Genomic DNA, 13,324 nt, shown 5'->3' with positions numbered 1-13,324 from the left:
GTAATGACTAAACCTAGTAAGAGTGCAGCTGTCACGAAAAACAGGGCATTGTGGAATATTACAATATGTACGAAATGGAAAGAGGGATCTGGAAAGGGGTGAGGGTTCCTAGTCTGACTTTTGGCAACACGGTCCTTCGCATATGAGACCAGACGTTCAAGCAAGGTTAGAAATCAAAGAAAGCGGCGTAGGGAGACTATCTTTGGGAGCTCATGGCAATACACCAAATCAGGGTGATATGGGATGGGCGTCGTTCGAGAGCAGAGAAGCTAGCAGTAAGATAGCATTTGAGGAGCGATTGAGAAAAATGGAGGAAAAGCAGTGGGCTAGGAAAGTTTTCAGATACCTGTATATAAAGAATGTTGACAAGAAATGGAGAAAGCGAACTAGAAAATTGACAAGCAAATATCTGGACAGCAGTAAGGGGGCAAATCAGCAATTATCGTTTAAGAAAAAGGTTAAACAGAGAGAGCTATAGCTCTGTGGCAAACAGGGATGCTTACAAAATCGGCACTGGGAGCATACATAATCTTTAAACAGGAAACTGCCAAAGCAAATAGCTACAATAATTGTAGTGGAAGGTATTTGTTTGAGGCCAGGAGGGGAGTTTTGCGGACCACCGTTTTTGATAAGGACAGTTGGAAAACAGCCGCGGCGCGCCAGGAAGAGGAGCGGACCCACACGATTACCGCTTAGGCGGTGGCGCTGCGGTCGCTTTAGGTGTAGGGTGCGCATCGAGTCACCCTATTTAGGTGGCTTGAGCCACAGCCCGATTCAAATGGTTCAGCCACCCGATGGGCGCGTCGTCTGCTACTCTGAGGAGCGCAGCGGATGTGGTGGCTCGCGTGCGTACACAAATGTAAGGAGTACAAACGTAGTTTCCCCCTTGATCTCGTTTGTATTAATGAAAAAAGATGATTTAGTAAAAGACGCGTTGGCAAACGGCTGCTCGTCTTGTAGCTGTGCAAATTTTCAAGGAGCTAATATAATGAGGGCACGCTGTGTTCTGTGACGGAAGCTTAAAAGCTCGTTGTTGGGGCTTCTTTAACCGTATCTGCACGCATTCCGGGGAAAGTTAGTTTTGTTAGCCTCGTAAAAGATGGTTTTGCCGGCTTCTAAACGTCAGATTTCGTATTTAACGACGTGATTTTACGAAATTAATGGGAATTTTCTGCTAGGCCGAGGCTAATAGGCGTTTAAATTACTACTGAGTATGCCAGTCACTCAATCTTGTATTTATTAACACGGCTGCCCAAAGAAGCCATCGGAAAATATCGTAATAAGGTGCTTTTCGGTTTAGTGCTGTTACTGCGACTTCAACCATTACGAAACGGACCTGCAAACTATTTTGCACAGCCGTATATTAGTGAAATTTCACGAGTCATGGCTAGGTGGCTTGAGCCATCCATCTATCCCAAGGAGGTTATAAAAAACCAAAAAAAAACTGCTTTAACCTCCTTGATCTATCCACACAGTGGAGTGCATATTGCAACCGCGCAAAACGACGAGGGACGAAGAGAAGAATGCACAATGCACGTCCCTCGTCGTTTTGCGCGGTTGCAATATGCACTCCCCTGTTAACCACCAACTAGCCCGTCTTTGCCTTTTAAATAAATCCATACAGCCGAGCATGGTGGCAACTGCCACTACCTAGTTTCAAAGGGGACGTTACTTTCTTCTATCCATCTATTCAAACAAAAGATAGAGTCAATATCATCATCCAAATATCAATCCGACCTAATCCAATCCAATTAAGTAAAAACGACAAAGAGGAAAAGTGTAGTAGCCGTTAGTTTCGTGCCGTGTTTTGTCTGCCTTTCAAACGATCTACTTCTACCGCCCTACTACAGCTTCTTTCCAATGGAAATACTTTCATCGTATTTGTCATGGGGAACGTACACCGGCCTGTAGTCTGGCACCGTGGCTGGTTCCAAATGGGCTACTAGTTTTCTGTCTTGTGCAGTTCAAGGGGAGAAGAAATAGAAGTGAAAGTCGCGGGCATCGCAGCCAGCGTGTGCGCCGAAGCGACGACGACGGCTACGCGCAGGCCCCTGGTTGGTCATCGTGTCTCGTTCGTCGCTCGCTTCGGCTTGGAACAGATGCGCGAAGGCACGCGCTATCAGGATTCGGCTGGACACGGAGCGATGTAGCTCGTTTGCTGTTGAGGACCTGACACCGACAATGCATTTGCCTGACGGGTACGGTGCAGAGATGGATGAGACGCGACGAGCTACGAAAGGGGCCCTACGCGGGGAATGGTATGCGCACGATGGAACCGCGGAGGGCCGTTTGAACACCTCCGATGCAGCGACCGCTGGACGGGTGGTAAAGCTTGCAACTAGGCGCCTTCCGGCGCGCGAAGATGGATCACTTAAGGCGCCCTCGGTGCCGACATTGCACAGTTCTTTGCGACAGGATCCATCAGGTGTTGCCGGAACGAAACGCAAGGGTGCTGCAGTCGTTTCCACGCAGTCTTACGTTGTCCACGGCGGAAAGCCGACCCCCAGCGCCTGTGGAAGTTCTGTTCGGGACACTGGAACTGCTGGCAGTGTGGGAGACCCACCGCCTCCCAAGAAGGCGCCCTTGAGTCGGGCACTCTTCGCGGCGATGCTCGACGTCTTCGGCCCGAAACCCGGCTTCCAGGAGCGCGCGCCTCACGTAGCGTCCACTGCCGCCGAGAAAATCAGTCACTTCGACACCGTCCCGTTGCCGCACAAGTCAGCCAAGCGTACGGCGTCGTCTGCTGCGCCCTGCTGGACGGTTGCTGCGGCCGGACAGTCTGGTAAGTGTTCATAAACTGCCGCGCAGCTGCCTCTGCGCTTCTGGGTTGGCGCGAATAGAAACTGACCAGATCCTGCGCACCGTAAGACGAACGGTGAGACAGGCGCCAACAACACAGTGTTGTCAAATACTTCATGGCTGCTTATATTTCATAACGGGATTAAAAGCACACATATGTACAAGTGAGTGCGTTTTTACCGAATAGAGAGTTGGTTGCGCATGTTCGATCTACTCAATTGCCCGTGCATGCATTTGTGTTTTTGTGTTGTGTTCGGTTCAGCAATTTCAGAAGCCAGCCAAGTCTCGTGCAGTGAAGATGCGAGCAGTGCAGCCAGTTAGCCCCCATAGAAAGATGGGGGCTACCTGGCAGCTCTTACTCTGCCTCCAGGTGGTTGTGCATGCCCATTTGTTCCTGACAGCCAAGCACTGCGAGGACCTGCTCGTGAGGTGCAGAAGGCTTTGACATTGATTGAGAAGGCCTGAAGGCTCTTGTCAGGATGGGGCGAAACAAAGTCTAACACTTCTTCCGAGTCTTTAACTACAAAAGGGTGGGCTGCCAATGCTGAGCAGATTCAGCCTTTCCTGCAGGAACAAGGCAATGCACTTCTGCCAAGCCCCGTTCTCTGAAATAATCACCCTTAAGGGAATGTGTCAGTCTTGTGCGTTTTAACACTGAAAAATATTTACAGGTGGTAGTTCGCAGAACCACGTGGAAATATTTTTCAGTGTTAAAACGCACAAGACTGACACATTCCCTTAAGGGTAAAATATTTACAGGTGGTAGTTCGCAGAACCACCTGGAAATATTTTTCAGTGTTAAAACGCCCAAGACTGACACATTCCCTTAAGGGTGATTATTTCGGAGAACGGGGCTTGGCAGAAGTGCATTGCCTTGTTCCTGCAGGAAAGGCTGAATCTGCTCAGCATTGGCGACCCACCCCTTTGTAGTTAAAAACTCTGAAGAAGTGTTAGACTTTGTTTCGTCCCATCCCGGCAAGAGCCTTCAGGCCTTCTCAGTCGATGTCAAAGACTTCTACTACTCACTTTCGCATGCTGCTCTGTTAGATTGTGTTAAGGACAGCATCAATCACTTCGGTGTTGTCTCCTTTCAAAATGATGCCGGGGTTTCGTGCGGCGGCTTTCTGGAACTTTTGCAGTTTTATATGAAAAATATGTTTATGTCGTGGAATAACAAACCCTTCCTACAAAAAGAAGGTGTATGCATTGGCTCCTGTATAGCACCGGTGCTCAGTTATCTGTTTTTAAGCAACCATGACAGAGCCCCCAAAGCCGCCTTGAGGGTTCAAAAGTTTTTAAGGTTTTTAGATTTGTTGATGATTTTTTAGTGTTTATTTACTGTGACGGGAACTCCCTTCAGCACGAAGCTAGCAAGATTTTAGCAGCCTTCCAGAATAATCTCAGACCTCTAAAACTTACCCATGTGGAGAAGGATGACACTCCTGGCACCTTGCTCATTCCGGTCACCGTTGATTTAAGCAAGTTTTGAACCCATAGTTTCAGTTCGCATTGCCCTTTTTGGTTTTTGAGGAAAAGAATTGGGGCAGTATCTGTCTGGAAACGTGCCTAAGGGGAGGCAGGAAGGTGGGTGTGAAAGAAGAAAAAGAGAAAGAGATGCCGTAGTGGAGGGCTCTGGAATAATATCGACCACCTGGGGACATCTTTAACATGCACTGCCATCGCACTGCACGCGGCTGCTTTTGAGTTTCGCTAGAATTTCATTTTGGGGAGGCCAGCTTAAACATTTGGAAATGAGTGGCATATAGAGCAGGATAGGACACATTGCTGACTTGCAGCTTTAATGAGATCGGGCCAAAGCAAGTGCAACGGCAACAAGAAATGCAGCTTGGCAATAATAAAATGCCTTAGATGCAAAACAGCGAAAGCAGAAGGTAAAGCCTAGAAATTGAAGCTTAAACTGTGCCTGCAGCCATTACATGTGCGATGGAAGCGAACATTGGGAAATTGTCGACTAGTGTGTTGCTCACAAGATCACAAGCTGCTATCTGGGAATACGGCTTCATGGAGCTTAACCATTCACCCTGCAGTTGAGACATTGCTTTCTCTTTTGTAAATTGAAGAAACTTCTGCGTGGGCAACAATTTGCCGATATAAATCAAGCTTCCTGCAGTAGCTAATAGTAGTTCTGTTGTGAGGGCAACCATAAGAAGCATGGGGGAATTAGTATGTTGATGTCACAGGGATTACTTTGCTATGAAGTAAGTTCAGTTTTCTCTGAAAATAACTTATTGAACGCCCCTCATTAACCCTGATCAGGAACTAATAGATTTATTAACTGTGGAGGCACTTCGTAACCACATTCGCTCACTCGAAGTGTGTATGGAGCAAAAAAAAAAAGGCACGAAATCCAAATTTTTCTTTTCTGACTGTGAGGGCCACAAAGCTGCTGACTGTTTCTTCAACATGACTCTTTTTGCCAGTTCTCTTTGAACAGATAATGCTTTGAGGCTTGAGAGCCTAGATGTTCCAATTCTAGATGTCAAGCAGTTTTTGATAGCTTTCAAAATAGAACTCCCCCCCCCCCCCCCCCCCCCCCCCCCCTTCTCATGATGCCACAGACAAAGATATTCTTAAGAATGTTTTCAGCTCTGGTAAAAGGTTGTGCTAGACAATAAAATTCTTTTCAGTGACGAAGTCCCATGCGGACCAATGCTCGACCTCTTCGAGGTTAGTACCTGTTGTGTTGAGGTGCTTCCACTGCCAACTCATTTTGATGCAAAGTGCGCCCCCAAAGAACTAGTCATAAAAGGCTGTATTTTTAAATAGCGACCATGATGACACCTCCTCTGCTGCAGCTGCACCCCCTTGAGCTCTGCACCCAGTGCGGACTTCACCCCCCTGACGCCACTGGTTGATACCAATTTTACTTGAAAGGATTTGAATGCTACTATGCCTTACTTGGTTATGAGGCTGTCTGTATAAAAACTAGCGCTCCTTGGGGTCATTGAAGAAGCGTAGCAGTGCACTTAACTGGGCTGGTGCTGATGTCAGTGCTCTCTCTTGAACAGATCAGTCAGCATGGGATGCCTCTGGCACAGCTTCAAACAGCGAGCCTTTCATTGAAGATGTAGAAATGGAAGACGTGAGTAACTTTCTGGCATTTGAAAGGGCCTGCCCCCTCCCCGAAAAAGAACTTTTGCACTACCTGCTCAGTTAGCCTTGTGCAGATCATGATGGCGCTATTCTCTATTTCATATCAGGGATTGCATTCCTGTATAGATGATTTCAACACCTTGCACATGCATTAGTGAAAGCATTACTGAAAGACTTGACATCCTTGTGTATTGTCAAATGTTTGTAATTTGCTTCTACATGGCTTATCTTAGTGTCCTGAATGTAGTACCACGATTGGTTTTTTTAGTATCAGGCAGACAGAATGCATGCATGTGCCTGCACAGGCACATGTAATCTGCCGATATTAGTTGTGTTGTGACACCATGGACCCAAACACATGTGAGCTCTGGCCAGCCACACCTAGCTGTGTGCAGTGCTTGGCCCTGCCTTGGAGATCCATTAAGTTGACACCGACGGTTTGTGCCTCCGATGTCCTTCATCAGGGGTGGCATGCCACTTTGGCTTCCATATCTTTTAGACAGGAGTCTGACTAGTGGGAAATCAGCCTCACTTGCTTCTCCCCTCCACTCAGACCTTTTACTTTCCTGTATACTTTCTAGCATTTCTGTGTGCCTTCTCAGTGCTTATCAACTTTTTCTCCTTCTGGTGACTAGTTTAACCTTGTGTGAATGGTGTGAAGAACACTTGCCGACCTGTATATAAAATGCCTCATACCCTCGAGCGTACCAGAAGCTTGGAAGAGTGCTAGCATTGTCGAAATTCGTAGGGAAAAGGTTGTCGAGGATTTGAAATATCACAGACCAGTCAACTTACTGACCTTTCCCTGCAAGTTTTTGCAGAGGTAATTGCAAATTGAATAAGAGCAGCTGTAGACATGGAGTCAACTAAAGGATCAAGCTGGCTTTTGGAAAGGGTACAGAGAAATGTGTAGAATATAACCAATGCCTGCACATAGCATTCATAGCTTATGATTATATTGTAGAATGCATTTGATTCAGTTGCAACCTTGGCATGCAGCCATGCAGGCGTTGAGTAACAGTGGTTAGGCGAGGCATACGTAAAGATACTTGAAAATATCTGTAGGGGCCAGGGGCGGATTTATGGGTCAAATTTGGAAGGGGCGGTTTGGGGTGTGGGGAGGGGGGAGACCCATTTGTATCACATATTTTTTTTTTTTGCCTAAAAACTGAGTTCACATGGCTTCTTTATGTAAAATTTCTTGTTTTGGGGAGGCGACTGCTCTCGCTTTAAATCCGCCCATGGTACGGGCTGCACTACAACCATAGTCCTCCACAGGGAAAGGAATAAAATCCCGTTAGGAAAGGTGTGAGGCAGGGAGACACGATCTGTTCACTGCATGTTTACAGGAGGTATTGAGAGGTTTGAATTGAGAAGAACTGGAGAGATAAAGTTTATTGGAGAATGCCTTAGTAATCTCCAATTTGCTGATGACTTCGCCCTGCTAAGCAACTTGTAGGAGGAATTGCAGAGCATGATTAAGGACCCAGGTAGGCAAAGCAGAATAGTGGATTTTGAAGTGAATACTCTGAAGAAAGCTAAAGCAAAGTTCATTAGTCTCAGAAGGGAACAGCAGTTTACAGCAGTCAGCGAAGCATGGCAAGTGGTAAGGGAATACTTAAGGCAGGTAGAGACCATAGGTCCAGACTATGAGAGTAAAGTAACAAGGAGAATAAGAATGGGGTAGAGTGCATTTGGCAGGCACTCTCAGGGGATGAATAACAATTTTTCCAGTATCCCTGAAAAGGAAAGTATGTAGTAGTTGCATCTTGCCAGTGCTTGCCTATAGGGCAGAAACATGGAGGCAAACGAAAAGGCTTAGAATTAAATTTAGGTCAGTGCAGCCAGCTATGGATAGGAAAATTATAGGTGTAACATTAAGAGACAAAGAGAGCAGAGTTGGTCAGGGAACAAACGCATGTTAATGATATCCTAGCAGACATCAAGAAGAGGAAATGGACATGGACAGGGCATGTAATTCGAAGGACAGATAACTAACAGTCTCTTATGATAACGGTGCAGATTCCAAGAGAGGGAATGTCGGAGGGGGCAGCAGAAAGCCAGGTGGGGTGATGAGTTTACGAAGTTTACTGGATAAGGTGGCCACAGCTGGCACAGGACAAGGTTAATTGCAGGTCGATGGGAGAGGCATTTGTCCTGCAATAGACATAGTTGGGCTGATCATGATGTGTGATGTTACCAGCCTGATTTCTGGTATCATTGGTTGTAATGTTGGCGTAGGGTTGACATGACCAGGTTTAATTACCGTGTTGGCAACTCAGCTGATGTGATTGGATTACTGTTTTTATTTCAGTTATCGGAAGCTATTGACAAAGGTTTCAACACACTGGGGCCACTGTCGGACTACAGGGTGAGTGGTGTGCTCAGTTGTAACCCACTCAGCTTCAGGTGCCACTGGCTTTGTAACTACAAGCATCACAGTGAAAGTTATGGTCATAAGCAGGTACTTATGCGGAGCTAGAAAGGTTTAAATGTACTGACTGTTTATCTGGTGTGCAATTATTTGAGAAAAAAATGCTCATTTGTGGTGTCCTTTAAACAAGCCTTTCAACTTATAAACAGGACACCTAATTTTGACTGACAACAAGTCAGTGTGACAGTTTGCTTATGGTGCAGTTAATATTTGTAGGTCTCTGGGTAGTTAACTTTACCAGGGAAAGTGTGAATTAACTGAGTTAAGAATGTGTATTGGTATTTTTTCGCATCGTTGCTTGTCATGTTTTTTAATTGTGATTTCTTATTGTATGTGCATCTGTTGTCGTTTTTACCCCTGAAAAATGACACAACCATGACTTGAGTAAACTCGCGTTGGAACAAAAATTAGTGAGCCGTGGCAATGCATTGTAAACCTTAGTTTTGTGGGCATCGAGCTTGATATTGAAGCAGACAGCCTAAATGTGGGTACACACCACAGTGAACCGTAGAGTTTTAAAGTTTTGCCTGGGTACCTGTGTTGCTATAAAGGTCACGTTTTTAGGGCCATACGTGGGCCAGAACTTTTACCTGGGTTGTGCTTGCAGGCCCAGACCGGGGGTGCCGCAGGAAGTGCAGTGTTAGTGCAGAGTGTGCACTGGGGACCCAGGCCATTAGGGTCTTGGGCCGCAGAGAACTTCCTGACAGAAGCAAAAGTTGAAGGGCTCAGTTTTTGATTGACGTCTCAACTGTTCCTGTGGAGAGAGAGCTGTGTGCACTTCTATTGCGCTGATGAATGCTTCTGCTAGTGTTGCATATGCCAGTAACGTCCGGCGGCCAAGCTAGAGAGTTCAAAGTCAAAGCATTCTTTATTCTCGAACATACAAGGCAGTGCATAAAAAAATATTTGGACTGATAGCCATGTGGCTAGTGCAATGGTCCAGCGCAAAATAAAATAAAATATACCAGGCAGCCGCAATGAGCAAAAAAAAACTTTAAAAAGAGAGAAAAAGAAACAAACAGGAACAAAAATGGCTTTGAACAAAGTAAGCACTTGAAGCAACACTTCACAGCAAAGCACAAAAAGAGGCAAAAAAATGCAGAGTAATAAGGAACAGGAAAGAAAAGTTCACAAACGTGAACAAATCGTAAAAAAAATTCGGGTGCCAGGGTTCTTCCTGGTTGCTAAGAAAAAAAGACTTGCAGCGGGGCTAAAGTTTTTTGCAAGTTTCACATTAATAGGCACTGTGTACCAGACTTTCGCACCGGAAAATTGAATTAAGCGTTCCCTGTATGCATTGCGACAGGCAGGAAAATTGAAATTTCCGTTTAATGCATGTCTTGTGTCAGCGTATGATAATAAGAAAAAACTTAATGTTGTTTATCAATACACGCTGTTTGTAATAAAGCATGGATTCAAATGACAATATCTGATGCTCCTTATATAGACAACTGTAGCTTTGAAGACGCAAGGCCTATTACCGGCAGTGCTCTCTTCTGTAGTCTCTGTATAGGAACTAAATAGGTTCTGTATGTATGGCCCCACGATTTGCAGCAGTAGTTAATGCGACAGTGAAATAGCGAAAAATACAAGGAGTGGAGTACATTGTGTGGAAAATACTACTTTGCCTTAATAAGTGTGTAACAGCTGAAAAGCTTTCTTTTTACAGACCTTTTTGATGTGTTCTTCCCAATGCAGGTGTTGATCAAAGATGACTCCAAGGTATTTGTAAGAAGACACCTTCTGAATGCTAAGGTTGTTTAATGATATGTGAATCGTATCATTGTCAGTGTTTCTTCTCCTAGAGTGGAATGCTACATATTTAGTTTTTCTCTAATTATTGTTAATTTATTTGCACAAAACCATGAGGAAATATAGACAGTTCAGATGTTAACACGTTTTGTAGGACTGAGAACGATTCAGCTGTGGTTTGGGCTTGCTGATCATGCATAGCGGAATGGGGCACTGCAAACAGACGAGGACAAAGAAACAGGACGGGATGGGTGCTGATGTTGCCAACGTGTGTTCCAAGAAAACAGCTAGGCACCTGTATCCAATGAGAAGAGGAATCAGCAGGTCAAGAGAAGAGCCTGAAAAAGTAAATGTGACAGATGCACATTGTCATCCACTAAGCAGATAGTGCATATTTGCCATCTTTACTTCTTTTAGATTTTTTCTTGGCATGATGATTCCTATTCTCATTGTAGCAGGATGTTGGATTCTCAAAATAAATGTTTGCGGCATCAGCGCCCATCCTGTCTTCTGCTCTTCTGTCTGACCTTGTCTGTTCACACTCTTTGCTAGGATGGAGGGTGCGCACCTGTGCAGCAGCGATACCAAGCTACCCAGAAGGCATTATAATGCTATCGCTTGCTTTGCTTTGCAATGACTGGATGCAAGAAGATTTCCAGAGGACGCATATATGCTCAGCAGTGTTGGTCGAGATTTCCCTGACTTCACCTTTCTCATGCAGGGCACCTACGTGGTCACTGACACTAACATCTTTCTCGGCCACCTTGACCTGGTCAAGAGGGTTATGGAACCTCGTACAGGTGACTCCTGCCATCTCACAGCTCTAGTCTGTTGTGTTTAGGGATGTCTTCTTAGGTAGAGTGGAGTGTTAGAGTGGATAAGGGAGTGATTCCTCATTAGCATCTACCCAGGCACAGTTGTCCTGCCCTTGGGTGGATGCTAATGAGTAATCGCTCCATTATTCCAAATCTACACCACCTAGGTGGTTTCCCGTAAACACATTAAATTAACACTTTTCTCACATTGAGTTGATTGTTTTGCATCACACTGCCAACTGCTAGTGGTTCGGTTAGCTTTGTTGGTAGGGTGACTGTCCTGGACAGGTGGGGGTTATGTGTTCGATGCCCGAACCGGGACAAATTTTTCGCAGGCTACAAAATTTCTCTGTAAGCTTAATAGCTTTTCATTTTAGCCGTACGACTGGGCTTTGGTAGATCAGGTGAGCAATCACTCTCATGGCACTGCTTCGTTTACTGGCTTGTGTATTCCCATCACTGTGCATGCTGTGATATGCGGGCTGTGCTGCAAACAAAGCTCCGCATTGGGCTTTGCCATTGCAATTGTATTTCGTTGAACTTGAGGTTCAAAACACACGGACCAGGGGAAGGGAATAACAAGAATCAGGTGTTACATTATGCTTCAGGAGCCGCCTACCAACTGAGTTTAATGAAGGCAACAATGGCAATGTGATAAAGGTGTGACGTGTGTTTCAAAGGTTATGTCATGCTTTGCAAATCCTTTTCCCTGCCCCATGTGTTTTGTAAACCTTAAGTGCAACGAAATTTCAAGTGCCACTTGGCAGTTTGGTCTTGTGCACGCTGTAATTGTGGCTATGCTCTGTTATATATATACAGTGGAACCCCGTTCATACGTTTTTCACCGGACCGCGAAAAAAAACGTAACAGCCGGGAAAACGCAACAGTGAGGAAAGGTCCGAAAATTAATCAAAACAATGCAGCTTTGCCTTGAAACAATTTATTTCGACATCAAGTGAGCTTAGGTCTTAAAAAAATTGAGAATGGTTGATTGCCGTTTTTTCCGCTCGCTGGAAAACACCACGCGTTTCTCGATGGCCTGGAAAGCCGCATTGCTCTCAGCGTCGCTGTGAGGTGCGACACGACGTACCTGCAGAGGAGGTCCAGAGCCGCGACGGCTTCTCCAAAGCTCGGGTCCGCCAACTCCCCGGAATCATGCGGCTCGTGCTCCTCGTCGTCATCACAGTCTGAGGCTTCACTCGCGACCGAGTCTGCAATGATCTCGGCGATACTCTGACACTCGGACGTCACGACAGCAGCATCCACGGCGACGTAGTCGTCATACGTGACTCCCGTGGCACCCAGCGCATTCAAAGCTTCACTCAGCTCTTGATCATGAGAGGCTGCTTCCGTCTCTTCAGCTTCCGTGGCAGTTTCCTCTCCGCCGTCCATGCGAAAGCCACACCGCGCGAAGCAGTGCTGTGCAGTTGACGCGCTCACTGCAGTCCACGCTGAAGCGGCATTCCCTTGTATCTCGGCACGCTTCGAGACGATGCTGTTAAGCGTCGAGGGTGGCAGACAAAGATCCTTGGCGATGTCGACTCTTTTCCGCGCTGGCTGCCTGTCGACTGCGTTGAGAACATCCAGCTTTTCCTCGAGGGAAAGCGCCTTGCGCTTGCGCGACGCCATCAAAGGACGACAAATCGGTCGCGGTGTTAGCGAGACCCGACGAGGCGTAGGCAGCGTAGGTGTTGACGGGAGTACACGGACGACTCGGATGGGTTGAACCGCACAAGTGAGTGAGTGAGTGAAAAAACCTTTATTGTCCAACAGAATGAGACCACCTCATCCAGACCTCCCCTGTCCCATACCCTCAGTTGAGGGAGGAGGATCAGGAGAGATCCGGCCGCATGGGGTAGTCGCATCAGATGCTGGCCAGGATCTCTTGTATCCCGGCGGCCTCTTCAGCCAGTCGGACGGCGGTAAGCTGGAGCTCAGGGTCCGTGCTCCGGAGCAAGGTCTCCCAGGCGTCTCTACTATTAATGTTCTTTGCCCTGCCTGGGGATTGGCTACACTCCCATATTATGTGGTCGATGGTCCCTCTCGCCCCGCACTTCTTGCATTTATCGTCCTCTATTTCTGGAATGATATGTTTGCTTAGAATTGGGTGTGGGTAGACATCTGTTTGTAGACTCTTCCACGCCATCGCCTGTTGATTGTTGAGTGCTTTGCTAGGTGGGGGAAAGTACCTGTGATGTTGTCTATAATATTCTGTAACTTCCTGACAGGAGATTAGTCTCCCTTCTCTCCCGTGAACGGTGGCCCGTCTTGTGCAGCTCGGTGGTAGAGATCTCGAGCTACCTCGTGGGCCGCCTCGTTGCCACGAACAGATTCATGCGCGGGGGTCCAGATTATATTGATTGTTCTATTCAATGTCGCTTGCCTTAAAATTTTGGCGGCGAGGGGAGAG

At 46.5% G+C, this 13,324-nt stretch overlaps 1 protein-coding gene across 4 annotated transcripts in view; it reads left to right on the top strand.

Moving 5' to 3' along the window:
• Window positions 1-1,753: 1,753 nt before the first annotated feature.
• Window positions 1,754-13,324, top strand: part of Swt1 (Swt1 RNA endoribonuclease) — a 117,426-nt gene continuing 105,855 nt past the window's right edge. For 2 of the 4 annotated variants that reach the window (XM_077650598.1, XM_077650596.1), the window contains exons 1-5: window positions 1,754-2,782; window positions 5,829-5,902; window positions 8,228-8,284; window positions 10,046-10,069; window positions 10,821-10,899. In XM_077650598.1, coding sequence (XP_077506724.1) covers window positions 2,182-2,782; window positions 5,829-5,902; window positions 8,228-8,284; window positions 10,046-10,069; window positions 10,821-10,899 — 835 coding nt within the window. In that variant the 5' untranslated portion in view covers window positions 1,754-2,181. The remainder of the gene's footprint in view (window positions 2,783-5,828; window positions 5,903-8,227; window positions 8,285-10,045; window positions 10,070-10,820; window positions 10,900-13,324) is intronic. The other 2 variants (XM_077650599.1, XM_077650597.1) reach the window with 1 other exon arrangement.

This window comes from Amblyomma americanum, chromosome 1, assembly GCF_052857255.1.
Source record: "Amblyomma americanum isolate KBUSLIRL-KWMA chromosome 1, ASM5285725v1, whole genome shotgun sequence".
Taxonomy (NCBI): Eukaryota; Metazoa; Arthropoda; class Arachnida; order Ixodida; family Ixodidae; genus Amblyomma; species Amblyomma americanum.
This window is presented reverse-complemented; position numbering and strand designations above follow the sequence as displayed.